The following is an 18528-nucleotide window of genomic DNA, read 5'->3' as shown; positions in this document are numbered from 1 at the left end:
GATTTGGAAAGCTTGCCATATTTCTGTAATCTGATCCCCAAGTTATAGGGATTTCCTTAATGACTCACGATGCGAAAGCTAAATTCGCTAAGTGTTTGTCGCTCTGTGTGAATTGTTAATTGCTTTGCCTCGAGCATGCATATGAGGTATCCTGTTCAGACTATATCTTGCGAGCAGATACCCGGAGTTGATTCCACGTGTCACCATCATGTGATGCCACGTCAGAGTGCAAAAATTGGAATAACACATAGCAAATCAGGATTATTTCAAGAAGCTACAAAAACTTGTGAAAAAAAATAGGATGAGGAGGAGGTTAAGAAGCCTTTTATTTATATCCAATTTCTAATAGGTCGATTTTTCATACATGAGTGTTTTCAATGTGGTATTGTAACAAGTATCGTACTCTCTCTCTCTCTCACACTTAGTTACAAACATACAATGAACTCTCTTCTTAGGAATTGCAATCACACTTAATATGTCATAGTCCTAGTTATCTTGATTAATAATTTCACAAACTCATTCAATATCATCACACTCATTTTGGTTTCTTTTTTCATAAATTTAACCAACACAACCACAACCAATCAATTACAATCACCAAGATTCTCATCTCACCACACATTAAACAAGTCGATCTTTGAATCAACAACAATTGGGTAGAACTTCATCTAAGTTGCAATAAAACTTCCATCATATACTATTTCTTTCCCTTATGCTATCTTCTGATCTATCAGTATCAATATCAGAATCTCCATCAATATCTTTATTAGGAGAAGTTGATTCCACTACTTCTTCCTCACTTTTGCTTGTTGCTAAAAATTCAAGGGCTGTCACAACATCACTGATGAGCGGTCGAGTAGCGGCTTCCTCTTGTAGACACATTGCTGCAACAGCAAGTGCTTGGTATAGAGCCTTCACAGGATAGTTCCCTTTAAGCAATGGATCAGCCATTATAGTAAACTTCCTTCTGTCTTTGAATAGTGGTTGTGCCTACAAAAAGAGAAAACGACAAGTTTGGAGTCTTAAATTTTATTTTTGTTAATTAAAAAAGAAAAAAAGAAAAAAAAACTTAACAAGACTTATTATTGTTCAACTAGTGCCTTGGCGAAAATAGGTTGTGAAGATTGATCAAGCTTTAAGATGGTTCTGCTATAAGATGTTACAAAGGCCTTTAAACATACCCAAACAACTAGATTTTGCTCATCAACTGGTCTTGTATGGTCTATCACTCTTCTTCCTGTGATTATCTCCAAGAATACCACTCCAAAGCTATAAACATCAGATTTTGTTGTCAATTGGCCAGTTAAAGCATATTCTGGTGCGCAGTAGCCGTAGGTCCCCATGACCCTTGTTGATACATAAGATTTATCTCCAGTTGGACCCAACTTTGCTAGTCCAAAATCAGAAAGTTTTGGATTAAACTCCTTGTCCAATAGTATGTTGGATGCCTTAAAATCACGGTATATCACAGGGGGATTGGCTTGTTCATGCAAGTATTCAAGTCCTTTTGCTGCGCCTGCTGCAATTTTCATTCGTGTATTCCAATCCAAAGCAGTGGTATCTGGAGCTAGTTCTGTAGAGGAACACAATTAGAAACTCTTTCCATAGTATTTATACTTGAAAAATAATATTACTAGATGCTAGAATTTGAGATATGAAAGGGGAGTGGATGGTAAGGTGTATCACGGGAAATTTGTGAATTTTCTTTTTAATTTTTAACAAGGGTGTGTGTAGGATAAGATGTATAGAGTTTCATCTCAAAATCAACTGGTATTTTATTTTCACACATTATAAATGTGGGACTAATTCAAATACTAAATGGGCACAAGTATTTATAGAATAAACTAACTTGAGTTTGATTCAAGCTAAAACTTGATGTTTACGACCTGTTTAAGAATCATGTAGAGAAAAATTGATAGCACTAGATGCTTTATTACTAGAGAAATAAACATAAGTTGTTGGAATCAATGAGACAAGCTTTTTTAGCATACCAAGAAGATGATCCTCGAGCGATCCATTAGGCATGTATTCATAAACCAAAATTCTCTGATCGCCATCCGCACAATAGCCAACCAAACTTACTAGGTTAGGATGATGAAGAAGACTTAAAATTAGAACCTCTACTAGAAATTCCCTATTTCCTTGGAATCCATTCCTGTCAAGTTGCTTAACAGCAACTACCTGAGAAATAGAATGACATAAGAGGATTCGGTAAGTAAAACTTACATAAGATAACAAAAGAGAGAGTCAACAACCAAAGAGAATTTACTTGATTTTTGCTTTCAATATTTCCTTTGTAGACCCTTCCAAAGCCGCCTTCACCAAGAAGATTGTCAGGGTGAAAGTTTTTGGTTGCAACACATAACTCGCGAAAGGCAAAGATCTGTGCAGTTATATTTCCTTTACCAATCTTGCTTATCTCTTCAGTTATGTACCTACGTTTGCTGCTATCTGCATTGTTAGATATATTAGTTGTAAAGCATATCCATACTTATCGAACATTAGATAGCCTTTAGATGATAAAAAATTTGTATTAACTACTAAAGAGTATGGATCACCCTGGTTCAAATAAAAGTAGAAGAAAGTGGCAACGAAAAAAATGATCACAACTAATATCTATTCCTTAAATATAGAAGCCATCATAAAATATTTCATTACAGGATTCAGAAAAATACAATGGCTACAAGAAAAATGTATTTTTCATGACAAAATAATATATATAACATTTTTTTTATATAATGTCATTAGAAAGTTAAGATGACATTTGTTTCGAAAAGTTGCTAAGAACTGTCATTAAAAATAACTAATGACATTCATAATTATTATATTAATGTTATAATAAAATTGTTATTAAATATACATTAATTACGATATTTATAAGTTTCTCTTAAAATATTTATAACAACATTTTTATAAATGTTATATCATTATTTAAAATATTGAATTTTGGAATCAATATGTAAATTGTTTATGTATTTGAAAAGTAGATCAAAGAATTTTATTAATTTGGAGGCAAGTATGACATTGATTATAATTCAGGAAGCTTAATTATTGATCGACACAAAAAACCTAGTGGAAATTTACTTTAATACCCACAGGTGAGGATATTTATATGTATAGTGTGTGCGACATTTCTAAAATACCTTCACTACAACATGTACCGGCGGAAGTAATACCGGCGGAGCCAAACCGCTGGTATTAATGGGGTTATTACCGGCGGAAAAGGCATTTCCCCGGTATTACTTTTGAATAATTAAAAATTAATTAAATTTTTATTTAAATTTAGTATTCCCGGCGGAACTTTAGTATTATCGACGGAAAATCCGCCTCTAATAGTTTGGGCGGGATTTTTACCGCCCAAATTTTGAAAAGACTAATACCGGAGGATTATTGCCGGCGGGTTCCACCGGTATTAGTCAGGGGATTCTGACCGTTTTATTAATACCGGCGGAACCCCTATTAATACCGGCGGGTCCCGCCGGTAATAAATGTCTATATAATCCCCCCCATAACTCAGAAAACATTTTCCATTTCCCCATTCCATTTCACACCACCCCACTCCGACCCTTCTCCTCCTCCTCCTCCTCCTCCCTAAGCCCGACCCTCCTCTGCCATAGTCCCCTTCTCCGAGTCGTCCTCCTCCACCATAGTCCGCCCGTTTGCCACCGTGAAGCGCCATTGTACCATCATTTTTTTTTTACATGTAATGTGTTTTTCGCTATGGTTTTTTCATTTTATTTTTATTTTTCTTTGATAGTTATTAGTTTTTTCTCCATGTTTGAAGTTTTGGGAGAGATATTTTGCTCGAAATAGTAACGGAAAGTGAAAACGCGGGAGGAGTAAAAGCTTGGCAGAAAAATTTACAGGTTTATTTATTTATTTATTTTTTCAATCTTTGAATGTTTAGTAATTGGTATATTACATTTATATATCTGTGTATGTGTAAATTTTTATGCAAATGTATGTGTAAATATATAATTTTGTTTAGTAGTTTTTATGCAACTGTTTAGTAATTTTTTTTGTGTATGTGTAAATATATAATTTTGTGTATGTATGATATATGTGTTATATGAATGCATAATTCTTAAACAATATATTATATGTATATATGTATATACATATATAATTTTTAAACAGTGTATATATTATATTTATATATATAATATATTGTTAAAAATTATGAATATGTAAATTTATAAAAGTTTAGATTTTAGTGTGTATATATAGTAATATATATAATGTATTGTTTAAAAATTTTAAATATGTAAATTTTCATATAATAATAAATATAATATATATTATATATATATTGCTTAAAAGTTTTAAATGTGTAAATTTGTAAGATTTTAGATTTTAAGTTTATATAGTAATAAATGTATTTTATAATAATAAATGTGTATGTTTGTTTAATATTTAGAATTTTGAATAGCTAAAAAATTATAAGCTTGTTAAATAATTAATTATGTAATGTTTTTTATTCTTTTTAAAAAAAATTAGAATAAGAATATATTAATTACTTAAAAAGTTTATTATAATAAAATAATATTTTAAAATAATTATGTAATATTGTAGTATATAAATAATAAAGATTTAACATGAAAAAAATTATAAATTAAAAGTGCTTTGAAAAATAAATATACAAAAATATAATTAAGTAGAGTAATATAAAAAATCATAAATAATAAATATAAAAAATATGAAATAATAAATTTTTAAAAATAAAATAAAAATAAATTAAATTAATTATAAATTTTTTAAATAAAAAAATGTAATATATATATATATAAAGTAATACTTAGAAGTATAAACATGAAAAATTAATTTAATTAACTAATAGTAAAATAATTTTTAAATTATTAAATAAGTATTATTAAATATAATAATTTATTTTTTAAAAAAAAAATCCTTAAAATTTAATATGTCATAAATTTTCAAATTTATGTCATAAATTTGAAAATTTAATGGGAGGATCTCCACAACAGCCTGTGTATGGTCAGATTTTCAGTGCGCAGAGCCAGCAACAACAGCAACAACCTATTTTGGTTCGCCCGCATCCTCGACAGTTTATGGAGATCTTACCTACACCACAGACTGGACAACCTTATTATCCTGCCCCGCCAGCTCAATCTCGTGATAATCTTGATGGTTCAAGACTTAGCTCGAATGCAGATGAATTTTTAGAATATACTGATTTAAACAATGATAGTTAGGTGTTTTTAATTATGTCAATTTTTATGTTTTAAACTTTATCTAAAGACAATATTCTAATTTTATTTAAGATAATAAAGTTTATTTTGTAATGGACAAATTAATATTAATGCTTAATTTCTTAATATTAATGTTTTATATTTAATTAATAATATATTTATGAAATAATTATTATGTATAATTATAATTAATTTAACTATAAAATATATTAATTATTATATATATTAATTTAATTATAATTAATTTTATTATATATATTATATTTAAGATAATATATTGTTTTTTTTAATTTATAAATATTAAAACCGGCAGAAATTGATTGTGGTCCGCCGGTATTAATGCATCTGCGTGGAAAAGTACAGATATTAATACCGGTGGACCCCACCGCTATTAATCCGCCGGTATTAATATTATTACCGGCGGAATACTATTTTTCGTCGCTAATAGTAACTTATAGCGACCAATTAATACCGGTGGATAATTACCGGCAGAATCCGCCGGTATTAATTAATGTCAGCGGTCTCCTCTATTATTACCGGCGGGTGGCTCCGCCGGTAATACAAAAATTTGTTGTAGTGCTTACTGGTAAGGTTTAGAATTTGGAATAAGATAAATGCTGAAAATTGGCATACTCACAGGGGCTCACAACGGACACAAACGGCTCATTTGTGATTCATTTTTTTTTGAACAGGCGATACTTTGAGCTCACAACAGATCACAAGCGGCTCTAATACTATGTTAGAATATGACATAAGGTACATAGTATTCCATCAAAAGTAATTGATAATGGAAGGAATAACTTAATTATTTTATATATAATAATTTATTTCCACAAAGACTAACTCTAATAAACTTAAACGTAGGACAATATTTTGACAAATTGTCTGTTTGTTTCTATTATTCTTAACTTTATTGTTATATGTTCATATAATAGTTCCATTTATTCAAATTGGTATCCAGCACGGGAATTCTATGTCAAAATTGCTTTTGGACTTCTCGCTAATGTCTCTTAATTTTTCAAAGTATTATGCTTAGTTTCAAGGCTATCAACGAAGTTGAATTTATCTATCATATATATTGATTGCCTCACGTGGTTGCATAAATGAGGTAGTATGATGATTAATTATATTAGATCGTACGGAGGGATATGAATCCATTTAGTCTCAGACAGCTATAGCATGGTGATGTTAACACTCATCGAGATAATCAAGCTACTCATACATATGAGGTCAGCAGAAGTTTTCATGTATTTGGCTTATTCTGTATGAGCCCCATCACAAAATTTGCTATTTTATGCAGGTCCATGCATGTGAGCGAGTACTGCAACTACATAATTTCATTATATATATTTTATATATAAAAATATATATTTATGAAGGATTTGTCCTTCACTTTTGATACTAGTATTAATTTATCTCTCACTTTTAACATAGTATTATTTTGCTCTTTATATAGCAAAGTTAGTATTGTTTTACTCCTTCTAACACTATTAAATTTAAACCTCAAATTAAAACTTTTTTATAAACATAATAACCTTTTACTGCAATTATTCTCTTAACCAATTTATAACCTAAAAACAATTAAGATTATATAGCAATTAACAAGAATATATTTTATATTTATATTTTTAAGATAAATACATACTTTTTATATAAATAATATTCAATAATAATATTTGAGAAATACTATTATTATAATACTTTATATATATATTACTAAAATATTTTATATTTTAATGAATAAATTTCTTCACTTTGATAATTGTACTAATCAATTTGGATAATAAAATATAATTATATAATTTAGTAAATATTATTATTTGTATATTATTATATAATGCACTCTTATATTTCATTTTATTTTTAGAAGAACATATAATGCACTCTTTTTTTTTAGCATTGCACCCTTGTTTTATTAGCAAGAACAATGTACTCTTTATATTAATATAATCTCAAATTATTTTATTTTGTTACAGATTTAAAAAAAAAAAATAGTGAATATATTTTCATCTTAAAAATATATAAAGGCACCCCATTCATTATAAATATTAAAGTAATTTAATTTTAATTCTTTTTTTTCATTTTTTATACTATTAACTTATTTTTCATATTAAATTTACGTATTTTATTTTTTCTTTTATTTTTTTTTTACAAAATAATAAATATTTTTAATTATTTTTTCTTTAACATGAAAAATTATTTTTAGAGTAATAGATTTTTTTTAGAATAAAAAATTAAAAAAAAAAGTTAGTATAAGTCTTAAAAAAATATTTTATGTTAATTTTAAAAAGTGGGGTGCCTTAATTAAATAATTATAGTAAAAATTAATATGTTTATTAAAAAATATTAACTTGGGTTAACAATATTAAAGATAAGGGTAAAATAATACTTACTTTGCCACATAAGGGGCAAACAAATATTATGTCAAAAGTGAAGAAGTAAAATAATACTTACTTGCCACATAGGGGCAAAACAATGCTATATCAAAAGTCAAGAGGTAAATTAATGCTAGTGGTAAAATTTAGCCACAAATCTACTAATTGTTTTTTATATATATATATTTATATATAAAAATTAGCAATCTAACTTTTGTTAGTTTGACAAAATATTTTAAAAATATAAGAATATTCAGTTAAATTTAACCGTGCTAGTAAGGTTAGTTTTATAAATATATATAAATATTAATATCATTTATTTTAGATTAATTTAAATTTAAATAAATATTAATATTATTTTATAGGTTAATTAAAATTATACCAATTTTAGATAATTTAAATATACTTAAATATGAATATGAATATATTATTTGTAATATTATTATTTTTTTTATTGTTAATTTTAATATAGAGAGTATGTTCAATTTTAATATTTTTAAACTTTATATTTATTTTCCTTAAATTTTAAAAATTTTAAACATTTTTTTTTTAAATTTTAAAAGTTAATAAATAATTTCTTTTAACTTATAAAATTTTAAAAATACATTTAACAAAATAAAAATTAAAAATATAGTTCTGTATATGTGCAATGCACATAGTAATATATACTTATATATATAATTGTAACCAACTATATTAGTTGAGTAGCCTTGTACAAGTCATAATTAACAGTGTCGTTTTTATATAGACAATAATGAACATTTATTATACAATTAATACAGTTTTATAGTGTTAATGTATTTTGCATATATTTTAGCATATTTTATTTTTTGCTTAGGATTTTTTAGTGTATGCTGTGTGTTGTTAAGTGTTAACTTGTTACCAATCCCATGCTTTGAATTTTATAAAGAAAATAAAATAAAAACAAATCATGTAATTAATTTTGAAAATAAAATTATTAATTAAAAATAAAAAAATTTAATTATTTATAAAAAAATTTCCCACTTTTGAAATATATAGATTTTAAGTTGAAATGACATTATTTTAGTGTGATTAAGACATACTAATATTTGTTGTCAAAATAATTTACATGATAATTTATATGTACATTATAAAGTATGTTATTATATCATTGTTGTGAAAATATTGTACAACAACATCATTCATATTTGAAAAAAAAACATCATCATAACATTTATCCAATATAGTTAAAAGTATTTTAGCACCACATTTACCAACATTATAAAAAATGTTCTTAAAGGACTTTAACAACATAATTTTAATCCCATGAAAAATCTAAGTTTTTGTAGTAACTGAAACCATGCATAGAAGCACCGGAGCCAAAAAAAAAAACAAAAAGAGTATTATCATACATTCTTGCATCAATACATGATTTCTTTAACCTTAAAAATAAATAAATAAATAAATAAAAATACAAAGATAAAAAAACATACCAGAAAGACTTACCACTTTTGAAGGATATGTTAGCGAATGAGGCCAAAATTTTGGTGTCTTGGTATTCCTTAATGCTCTTCTTCAAAGACTTTCTATCGACTTTTTCTTGTGACATACAACAGGAGAAGCAGCTCATTTTCTTTTTCCTTCAATTTTCCGTTTCTTTTGGATTTGTACCAGGGCTTCAAAACGACCACAATCTCATTCAAATTGGAATTGAAATAATATTCTCTCTCAATGACAAAAGCAAGCACACAAGAAAAAGAAATGATTCAAGTGCATTGGAGATATCAATACTTCCCTGGAAAAACCAGTTGATCTCTCAAAGAATGAACAAAGAGAAGTTTCACACAATGTTTGATTTTCTTAGACTTCCTTCATATCCCAATGAATTTGGAAAGGCATAAGACTTAGTCAAAAACTACTATGTTTAGCAAAATGACAGGCAGGCACCCATTATTGCTTTAACTACCTTTTTTATTCCAAAAATAAAGACACTATGAAAAACAAAATTGCTGAGATGGGTTTGTTCAAATCAATTTATCACAATTGTCATTACTCGCTTAATATTATTTATGTGATCTCCAATGAATATATTGTGAGTTACAACAACTAACATCCAGCCTTACCCGAAAAAAAGAAAAGAAAAAAAGAGCCAAATTCACAAATTTCTGAGCCAATACTTGTCCCACACCAATTAAAACATAACACATTCATTAAAATTGCAACCTAAATAATTAACCGAATATTTATATTTTTCCACACTGTACGTGTTCATTTTTTTAATTTATTTTTGTAGTTATTTCTAATTAATTAAGAAAGCACTTTTCGTGGAGCATTTACTAAATTATTATCAGAATCAAATTAAAAATAAATTAATGTAGAAAATGTCTGAGAATAAAAAAAATATATATACAAAATATAGTACTTGTATCATGTTGTTTACTCAACTAAATTGAAAATGAAATTGTTTATTAAGATTTTCAAAAACTAATAAAATATAATAAAGCTAACAAAAATAATATTTTATGAAGAATGAAATTAGAGTTTTTACGCGGTTAGAAACGAACCTAGTCCACGAGTTAATATTATTGCTATAAGACTAGAAAAGCCTTATGATTTTGTTATTCCAAAATTTGTCCACTTGACGTGACTCCTCCACATGGCAAAAAGCACAAAATACGTTGAAGACAGGTCAGCACTAACCTGCCAGGATTAGTGCCGAGCAGCCTCTTAACCTTTGAGATTCTATGATGCACAGTACACACAAAAAAAAAGGGATATATGAACCTGCCAGCAAGATCCTGGCCGGACCTATAGTTCATCGGCCAAGAGTGACAGCTCCTAAGAACTAGGAAGGGCTGGCTGGCCAAAGGTGAAGAAGCACACCAACAATTGTATTTTTCTCACAAGCCTTCCAACTCGCCTTCAGCATGCCTACGACTTCGGAACAGTGCAAACTGTCCACAAAGATAGGGATTCTCCGTCAACAAATAACAACCCTAATCCTTATAGATTAATTATTATTTGCTTTGTATTTCAAATATACGTTGTAACTTTCCTATTTTACAGGGTTATCTCTCTGTACAGCTTGTAAACCCTAATACTATATAAATGGTCATAGCCTACGTGAAAAAGACACGTGCAACTAAGCCCAGAAGCACTATAGCAACAAGTCCCCTCTCTTTTCTCATACCTAGTGTTATACCGAAAATTCAGCTGCCATCTCAGTGGAAGACACGTGTCACGATAAGGGGAATATGGATCGATACAATTTCTTTATATGGAATAGCTCATTAATTACGTGAGTAATAGAGTATATTTATAACCCGTAGACTATAAGGTCTTAGGCGAGAAACTAATATACAAACTGGTACTAAGCATATTGGCGAGAAACCATATGACGCTGAATGCGAATTACGAGGCATCAAGGACAATACACATTGGAAAACAAAAGCGATATATATCAATTACGAAAGTCCTTAGTGTACAAACTAAGCGTTACAGATGGATCGACTCAAGACTAAGTAAGCGAGGTGCCTGCCTCGTTATGGGAAGACCACATATAACTTCATCCTGTTAGCATCAGCGAGGCTCACAACCCTAGCAAGTCAGAAGCTAACATTCAAATGAGTTCCGAAGAATTCATTATACATAAGAATCGCGATCGACATCAGACATGCATCGTCGACCTCGGAAGGAAAAATGGCCACTGCTCGCTATTGAGATCATTGGAACCAAGCTTCTGTCGAGACAACTCTAGAAACAATAATTAAAGACGTGATTTAAAACACGATCATTTTGACCAAATAAAAGTGGGAAAATCACTGCTATATGATTTTCAAATCATAAACTGCATTTATACTACGTGATATGTAATCAAATCCCATGATTTTAGGGATGATTGTTGTAAAAATATTATAGTCAACTTTGTAATTAACTGTCAACTATGTAATTATAAATAGTGGCAGACAAGATCAAAAAAGGGAGGAAAAAACTCATACAAGAGAGGCCCTAAAAAACAATCAGAAATTTGAATAAGATTGACTCGTGGACTATGCAGAATTTTAACTGCAAAACCATGTAAAAAAACCCTGTGTTTATATTTTTATTTCTATAACGTTTATTTTTTTCTGTGTGAAATCACTACTGTGAGGCTCAAATTTAGTTAACAAAAATCTCCGTTAGCAGTTTGGTGCTTTCATTGAGAGCCTCTGTGAAAAAGCTCCGAAAAACCCTCCCTTCTTTTGAAGAAAAACCATCTCCTTCATGGTTGAAAATCCAAAAGTTGTTAACACCCTACATGAGGAAACTAATCATCGTCCTGGGAAAGATCCCATAGACTCCAGGAGGTCTACCAACCCGCGATCCAGACGGACCACCCGTTCCAGGAGGACTCAACCTTAGGGTGGCCCCAGTGCATGGACCACACGTTCCTGGTGAACCCAACCCGACGTTGGTCCTAGTACGCAGACAACACGCTCGAGAAAAACTAAGCGTAGGAGTGGTTAGAACCCCAGGACGAGGGATGAAGAACTCAATCGTGGAGGTGCCCAGTCTACGGGGGAAGGTACTTATGAAACAGAAAACCGCTGCCTGAGACGCCGTCTGGAAGAGGCGTAGCGTCGAAACACTGAGTTAGAACGTGATGCAGCCTCGCCAAGGGCTGCACAGGAGACAAATGCTCAAACTCAACCTGAACCTCGAGTGAGAAGACCACGAGGCAGACCTCCTGGCTCACGAACCAGGAGACAAGAAAATTCCTGGGAGGAACAACCTAGGGAAAATGAGACACCCCCTGAAAAATGAGAACGAACAGCCAGATGGGAGACAACCAAAAACTTGTTAACGAGAAACCCTCATGACAATGAGGAGGATCTGAGGACTCAATCGGGAGAACAGAGGTCACCTGCAAGAAATCACCAACGTTCTTCCCAAACCCATAGAGCGAGGACTCGTACAGATGTTATTGGGGGAAATACGGCAAATTGCTCTCAAGGGGAAAGAACAGAGCGTGAAGAAGCAAGTGTGACCTCGAGGCGGTCAAGAACTTACAGTCGATCAGCTCGAAGAGGAGAAAGTACTCAACGAGGTAATGATCGAGAAAATATGGGAAGTAGTAAATTCGCGAGCCACTGAAAGACAAACTCTATGAGTGGGACACGATTTGTGAGTAAGACTAGGTGTGCCAGCAATTACTCCCAACCGGTTCTACGGGAGCACTTGAATCGAAAGAAACCTGACCTTCCCCAACAGCTTGGTCCAAAGTAAGAGGATCCAATCCAATTGCGGATAAACAAGCTGGAGGACAAGTTCAGGAGATGTGAAGTGGGGGAATTAGGGAAACCATCACGAGGAGCTTGAGCTATATCATCTAGATATAATTAATACCCCTTTTCCTTCGGGATTCAAAAACCCGCATGTCTCGTCATATGACGGAACCACTGATCTGGTCTCGCATTTGAATAACTTTAACACAATAATGCGAGCGAGTAATGTGACAAATAATTTACGCTGTATTTTGTGCTGGACTTTGTGCCCTAAATAAAACTCTATTTCAATGTAATCTTGGAATAATTCTGGGAATTATTCAACGCCAAATATTATAATGAAGCTGCCCGCAGTGCTAAGCGAAAAGAGTTCACCGAATTGGTGCAAACCGAGGGGATGTCGGTTATTGAGTATAATACAAAGTTCGATCGTTTGGCCAAAATCGTCGTGGGTATCGTGCCAACTGACTTCAGTAAGAAAGAAAGTACCTGGCCGGTTTGAATGTAAAGATTAGGCATGATATGGTGATCACTACAAATGAAGCAACCACTTATGTAGAAATGGTTGAGAAAACCCTCCGAGCCGAGGGTACTGTAAAATTCCTTCAGGAGCCCCGAGTGAGTCTGAGTGTTGGCGGGACCCCCACCCTTCCTACTCCTGCTTATGTTAGGGATTGTGGTGATTCCACCACTGATCAGAAGAGGAAAGTTACCCCAGCATCCGGTGGTTCGGGGCAAAGCAAACAGTGCCATGGGAACCAAGGCAGAGGTGGACGCCAGGGTTACTCTTACCCTGAGTGCCCACGTTGTAAGAAACATCATCCAGGAGAGTGCAACTGGAAGACATGCTTTTTGTGTGGCATGGTGGGGCATTTGAAGAAGGATTGCCCTCAGCCGAAGAAAGAAGAGCAGAAGTCAGAGGCAAAACATGTTCTTGCTCGGATGTTTGCTATCACCCAAGCTGATGCTGCAACAAGTCCTTCTGTCGTGATAGGTCAGCATCCTGTCAACAACTCCTTATTTACAGTATTATTTGATTCGGGAGCTACACGCTCATACGTGGCTACACAAATAATTGATCTTTTGGGTAGGCCTTGTGATATTCTAGAAAGAGGGTTTGGAACCCTAATGCCTAGCGACGAGTTAGTTATCTCTAATAGGCGCATTAGGTCTATGCCGGTTTGGATCGAGGATAGGGAGTTGAGTGCTGACCTTATAGAACTGGAATTAACGGAGTTTGACATTATACTTGGGATGCATTTTCTGTCCATGTATTCGGCCAGTATAAATTGTAAGCAAAAAATTGTGGCCTTTCAGCCAGAAGGTGAAGATCCATTTGTTTATGTTGGATCAGTTCAAGGGTCTCGGATCCTGGTTATTTCAGTACTAAGGGCTTGGGATCTACTACACAATGGATGTGTAGGATTTTTAGAAGTGGTTGTTGACTCTAGCAGACCCAAAACATTTGGGCCTGAGGTAGTCAGAGTGGTTAAGGATTTTCTCGATGTATTTCCCGAGGAGTTGCCGGGATTGCCGCCGCAACAAGAAATAGATTTTGTGATTGATCTGGCACCTGGAGCCGAACCTGTTTCTAAAGCTCCGTATAGGATGGCTCCAGCACAACTCAAGGAGCTTAAGTTACAACTACAGGGGATGCTTGATATTGGGTTTAGCCGACCCAGTGTATCGCCTTGGGGAGCTTCGGTTCTGTTTGTAAAAAAGAAAGATGGTTCCCTTAGAATGTGTATTGATTACCAGGAACTAAACAAGTTGACGATCAAGAATAAATACCCATTACCCAGAATTGACAATTTGTTCGATCAACTTCAAGGAAAGACAGTGTTTTCAAAGATTGACCTAGGATCCGGTTATCATCAACTCTGAATCCGGGAAGAAGATATACCAAAGACTACGTTCCGAACCAGATATGGGCACTATGAGTTCCTAGTAATGTCATTCGGATTGACTAATGCTCATGCGGCCTTTATGGATCTCATGAATAGGGTATTCAAGGATTTCCTCGATAACTGCATCATAGTGATTATCGATGAGATCCTTGTATACTCTCAGTCAGAAGAGGGGCATGAGCATCATCTTCGAATGGTATTGCAGAGAATTAGGGATCACAAGTTGTATTCAAAGTTCAAAAAGTGTGAATTCTGGTTGCAGAAATATCTTTTCTCGGACATATTGTCGAAAAGAATGGGATTATGGTTGATCCAAGAAAGATTGAGTCGGTGAAGAATTGGCCGAGACCGAAATCAGTAACAGATATTTGAAGTTTTCTCAGTTTAGCAGGGTATTATTGACGTTTCGTCGAAGGATTCTCTAAAATCTCTATGCCACTGACCAAGTTAACTAAGAAAAATTAGCGATTTGTGTGGTCAAACAAATGTGAAGCAAGTTTTCAGGAGTTGAAGCAACGTTTGATAACAGCTCCGGTGTTAGCTTTGCCATCAGATCAAGAAAAGTTCATTGTTTGTTGTGATGCATCCAGACAGGGTCTGGGATGTGTTCTAATGCAAGTTGACAAAGTTATAGCCTATGCCTCTCGTCAACTGAAGGATTATGAGCAGCGCTACCCAACCCATGACGTAGAGCTTGTTGCTGTAGTTTTTGCTCTAAAAATATGGCGGCACTATATTTATGGTGAAAAATGCGAGATTTACACTGATCATAAGAGTCTCAAGTACTTTTTCACCCAGAAAGATTTGAATATGAGGCTATGGAGGTGGCTAGAGCTTGTTAAGGACTACAACTGTGAGATTTTGTATCACCCAGGGAAAGCCAATGTTGTGGCTGATGCACTGAGTAGAAGAGGTCCCAGGTAGGTTTGCACCACGGTTTTGATAGCCCCTCAACTAGCTTCTGAAATGGTTAGTGCAGGAATTGAGTTTGCAGTTGGAAAGTTGCACAACTTGACACTTCAATGTGATCTGTTAGAAAGAATCAGAAAGGCACAACTAAAAGATTCCGAGCTAGTCAGGATTCAAGATGAGGTATTGGCTAGTCGGCCTAAAGACTTTTCAATCTCGAATAGTTAAATGTGATTGTACAAAGCTTGAGTTTGTGTTCCTTGTGTTGATGAGCTTAAGAAAGAAATCCTTGATGAAGCTTACACCACACCTTATTCACTGCAGCCGGGAACCACCAAGATGTATCAGGATTTAAAACCCTACTTCTGGTGGTACAAGATGAAAGAAGATGTGGTGGACTATGTGTCCAAATGCTTAACCTGCCAGCAAATCAAGGCTAAACATCAAAGGCCGGCAAGGTTGCTGCAACCTTTAATCCTTCCTGAGTGGAAGTGGGAGGACATTGCAATGGATTTTGTAACTTGATTGCCTAGAACCACAAGAATGTATGATTCGGTATGGTTCATAGTGGACAGATTCACAAAATCAGCTCACTTTTTGCAAGTGAAAGTTACATATTTAGTGGATCAGTACGCTGAACTGTATGTAAAGGAGATAGTTCGTCTCCATGGAGCCCCTAAATTTATTATTTCAGATAGGGATCCAAAGTTTACATCAAAGTTTTGGGTGAGTCTTGAGAAGGCTATGGGAACCAAGTTAAAGTTTAGCACAACCTTTCACCCTCAGACTGATGGTCAGTTAGAAAGAACAATTTAGATAGTGGAAGATTTACTGCGAGCATGTGTCATGGACTTTGAGGGTTCATGTAGTAAGTACTTGCCTTTGATTGAGTTCTCCTACAATAATAGCTACCAAAGTACAATAGGGATGGCTCCTTATGAGATGCTATATGGTAGGAAATGTCGTTCCCCTATTCATTGGGACGAAACAGGAGAAAGAAAGTACTTAGGTCTAGAGTTAGTTCAGACGACCAATGAAGCTATTGATAGGATCAAGGCTCGGATGCTTGCTTCTCAAAGCAAGCAGAAAAGTTATGCTGATCCGAAGCGCAGAGATGTCACATTTCAGGCAGGGGAACATGTTTTCCTGCGGGTTTCACCAATGAAGGGTATTAGATGCTTCGAAAAGAAAGGTAAGTTGAGCCCTAGGTTCATTGGGCCATTTCAGATACTTGGGAAGCTCGAGCAAGTAGCATATCGGCTAGCCTTACCACCAGCACTGTCAGCTGTCCATAATGTATTCCATATTTTAATGTTGAGGAAATATGTTTCAGACCCGACTCATATCTTGAGTTATGTAGCCCTTGAACTGCAATCAGACTTATCCTACGAAGAGCAACCTGTTCAGATCCTTGATAGGAAAGAAAAGGTCCTTCGAAACAAGACCATTGCCTTTGTTAAAGAGCTCTGGAGGAACAATAAGGTGGAGGAAGCAACCTGAGAGTTGGAGTCTCATAGGAGGACTCAACATCCAGAGCTATTCAGGTTAGATTTTGAGGACGAAATCCTTTTAACGAGGGGATAATTTTAATGACCGCTTTAGGAATTGAGATTAGTAAAGGCAATTAACACTAATTTCTTACATTTTTATAATTATTTATGAATTTAATTATTTGTCGACCCCATTATTAGAAATGAGCATTAGAGTTATAATTTCACAATTCCGGAGATTTTATTAAACTCTAGGGGTATTATTTGCTTATATGTGAATTATGCAATTTTTGTAAATTTTTGCTCGGCGACAACGGAAAATGAAATGGATGGCTAGTTTGATCACATGGGTAAGTTTAGAACCTTATTTCTTAGTGGGAACTATTTTAGAGAAAATAATATATTGGGGTTGAGCGGGATTACGGGAGTTGACCATTTTACCCCTAGCCTTGAAAATACCCTAGTTTTAAGAGAAAAGGGCATTTTAGTAATTGCCAAGAGAAGAGATTTGGTGGCTCCCTTGTATGGTCACACCTAGCATTAGATTACTTCAGCCAAGGTTACACATTTCACTTTGAGAAATTAAAGAAAAATGAAAGAAAAGACCAAAAATAGAAAGAGCTCTCTTCCATTCCCTTTCTCTCTTCGAACCAGCCCAGAACAAGGGGGAATTGCTACTGGTTTTTAGGTGTTTCAGCTGGGATTAAAGGATTTCTTAACCAAGGTAAACCCTAGAAGCCTTGTTATTGAATTCCTTAAGTTTTTACTTGGTTTGAGTTGTGATTTTTGAAGTTGGTGAGGGAATTGAGTAAGCTTGAGGTTTGAAACTCAAGTTTAGCTCTTTAATGGCATAAATTGATTTTGTATGTTTTTCTGTGAAATACTGACTGTAATATGTTGTATATGCATTGTATAGGTGTCCTGGAAGGTTTGGTTGCATTTGGTGGAGGATTGAGCAAGAAATGGAAAGTTTGGGGTGAACTGGTGCAAACCGGCTAGCTTGTTTTACCAGTACCTCTAAAACAGGCTAGTTGATTTTGGCAGGTTCCCCAAACGCTTCATTTTCTTGATTCTCGTCCATTTCAGTGTTGTAGTTGGGTGTTTCCCTATTTCCAGATTTAGAGTAACCCCTAGAGAGTATAACAGAACCTATGGTTGTGGGTTTGGGTTTCCCAAATTAGAGTTTTAATCATGTGATTTACCCGGTTTCATTATGTGATTAGGACATCATCTAGCATGAGACTTTTCGTTCAGGTCGTCCAGCACACTTGAATCTGGAAAGAAGCTAAGAACTGTATATAATGTGTGATATCAATATCTGAGTGTGTGTATATGTTATGTGTATATGCATGCTTAAAATGTTAATCGCACTACCAACACTTGTATAATTATGGTATAGAGTGTTGGAAATTATT

General features: G+C 33.6%; 1 protein-coding gene across 1 annotated transcript; it reads right to left on the bottom strand.

Moving 5' to 3' along the window:
- Nucleotides 1-309: 309 nt before the first annotated feature.
- LOC115724736 (probable serine/threonine-protein kinase PBL23) lies at nt 310-9782 on the bottom strand. The gene is made up of 5 exons (XM_030654071.2): nt 9050-9782; nt 2270-2451; nt 1992-2181; nt 1182-1573; nt 310-990 (listed from the first exon to the last, which is right to left on the bottom strand). Exons 1-5 carry the CDS (start codon nt 9171-9173, stop codon nt 691-693), a joined length of 1188 nt encoding a protein of 395 aa, XP_030509931.1. The 5' UTR covers nt 9174-9782; the 3' UTR covers nt 310-690.
- Between the last annotated feature and the right edge of the window lie 8746 nt (nt 9783-18528).

This window comes from Cannabis sativa, chromosome 6 (assembly GCF_029168945.1).
Source record: "Cannabis sativa cultivar Pink pepper isolate KNU-18-1 chromosome 6, ASM2916894v1, whole genome shotgun sequence".
NCBI classification, from domain to species: Eukaryota; Viridiplantae; Streptophyta; class Magnoliopsida; order Rosales; family Cannabaceae; genus Cannabis; species Cannabis sativa.
Note: the sequence above shows the minus strand (reverse complement) of the source record. Positions and strands in the feature narration are given on the sequence as shown.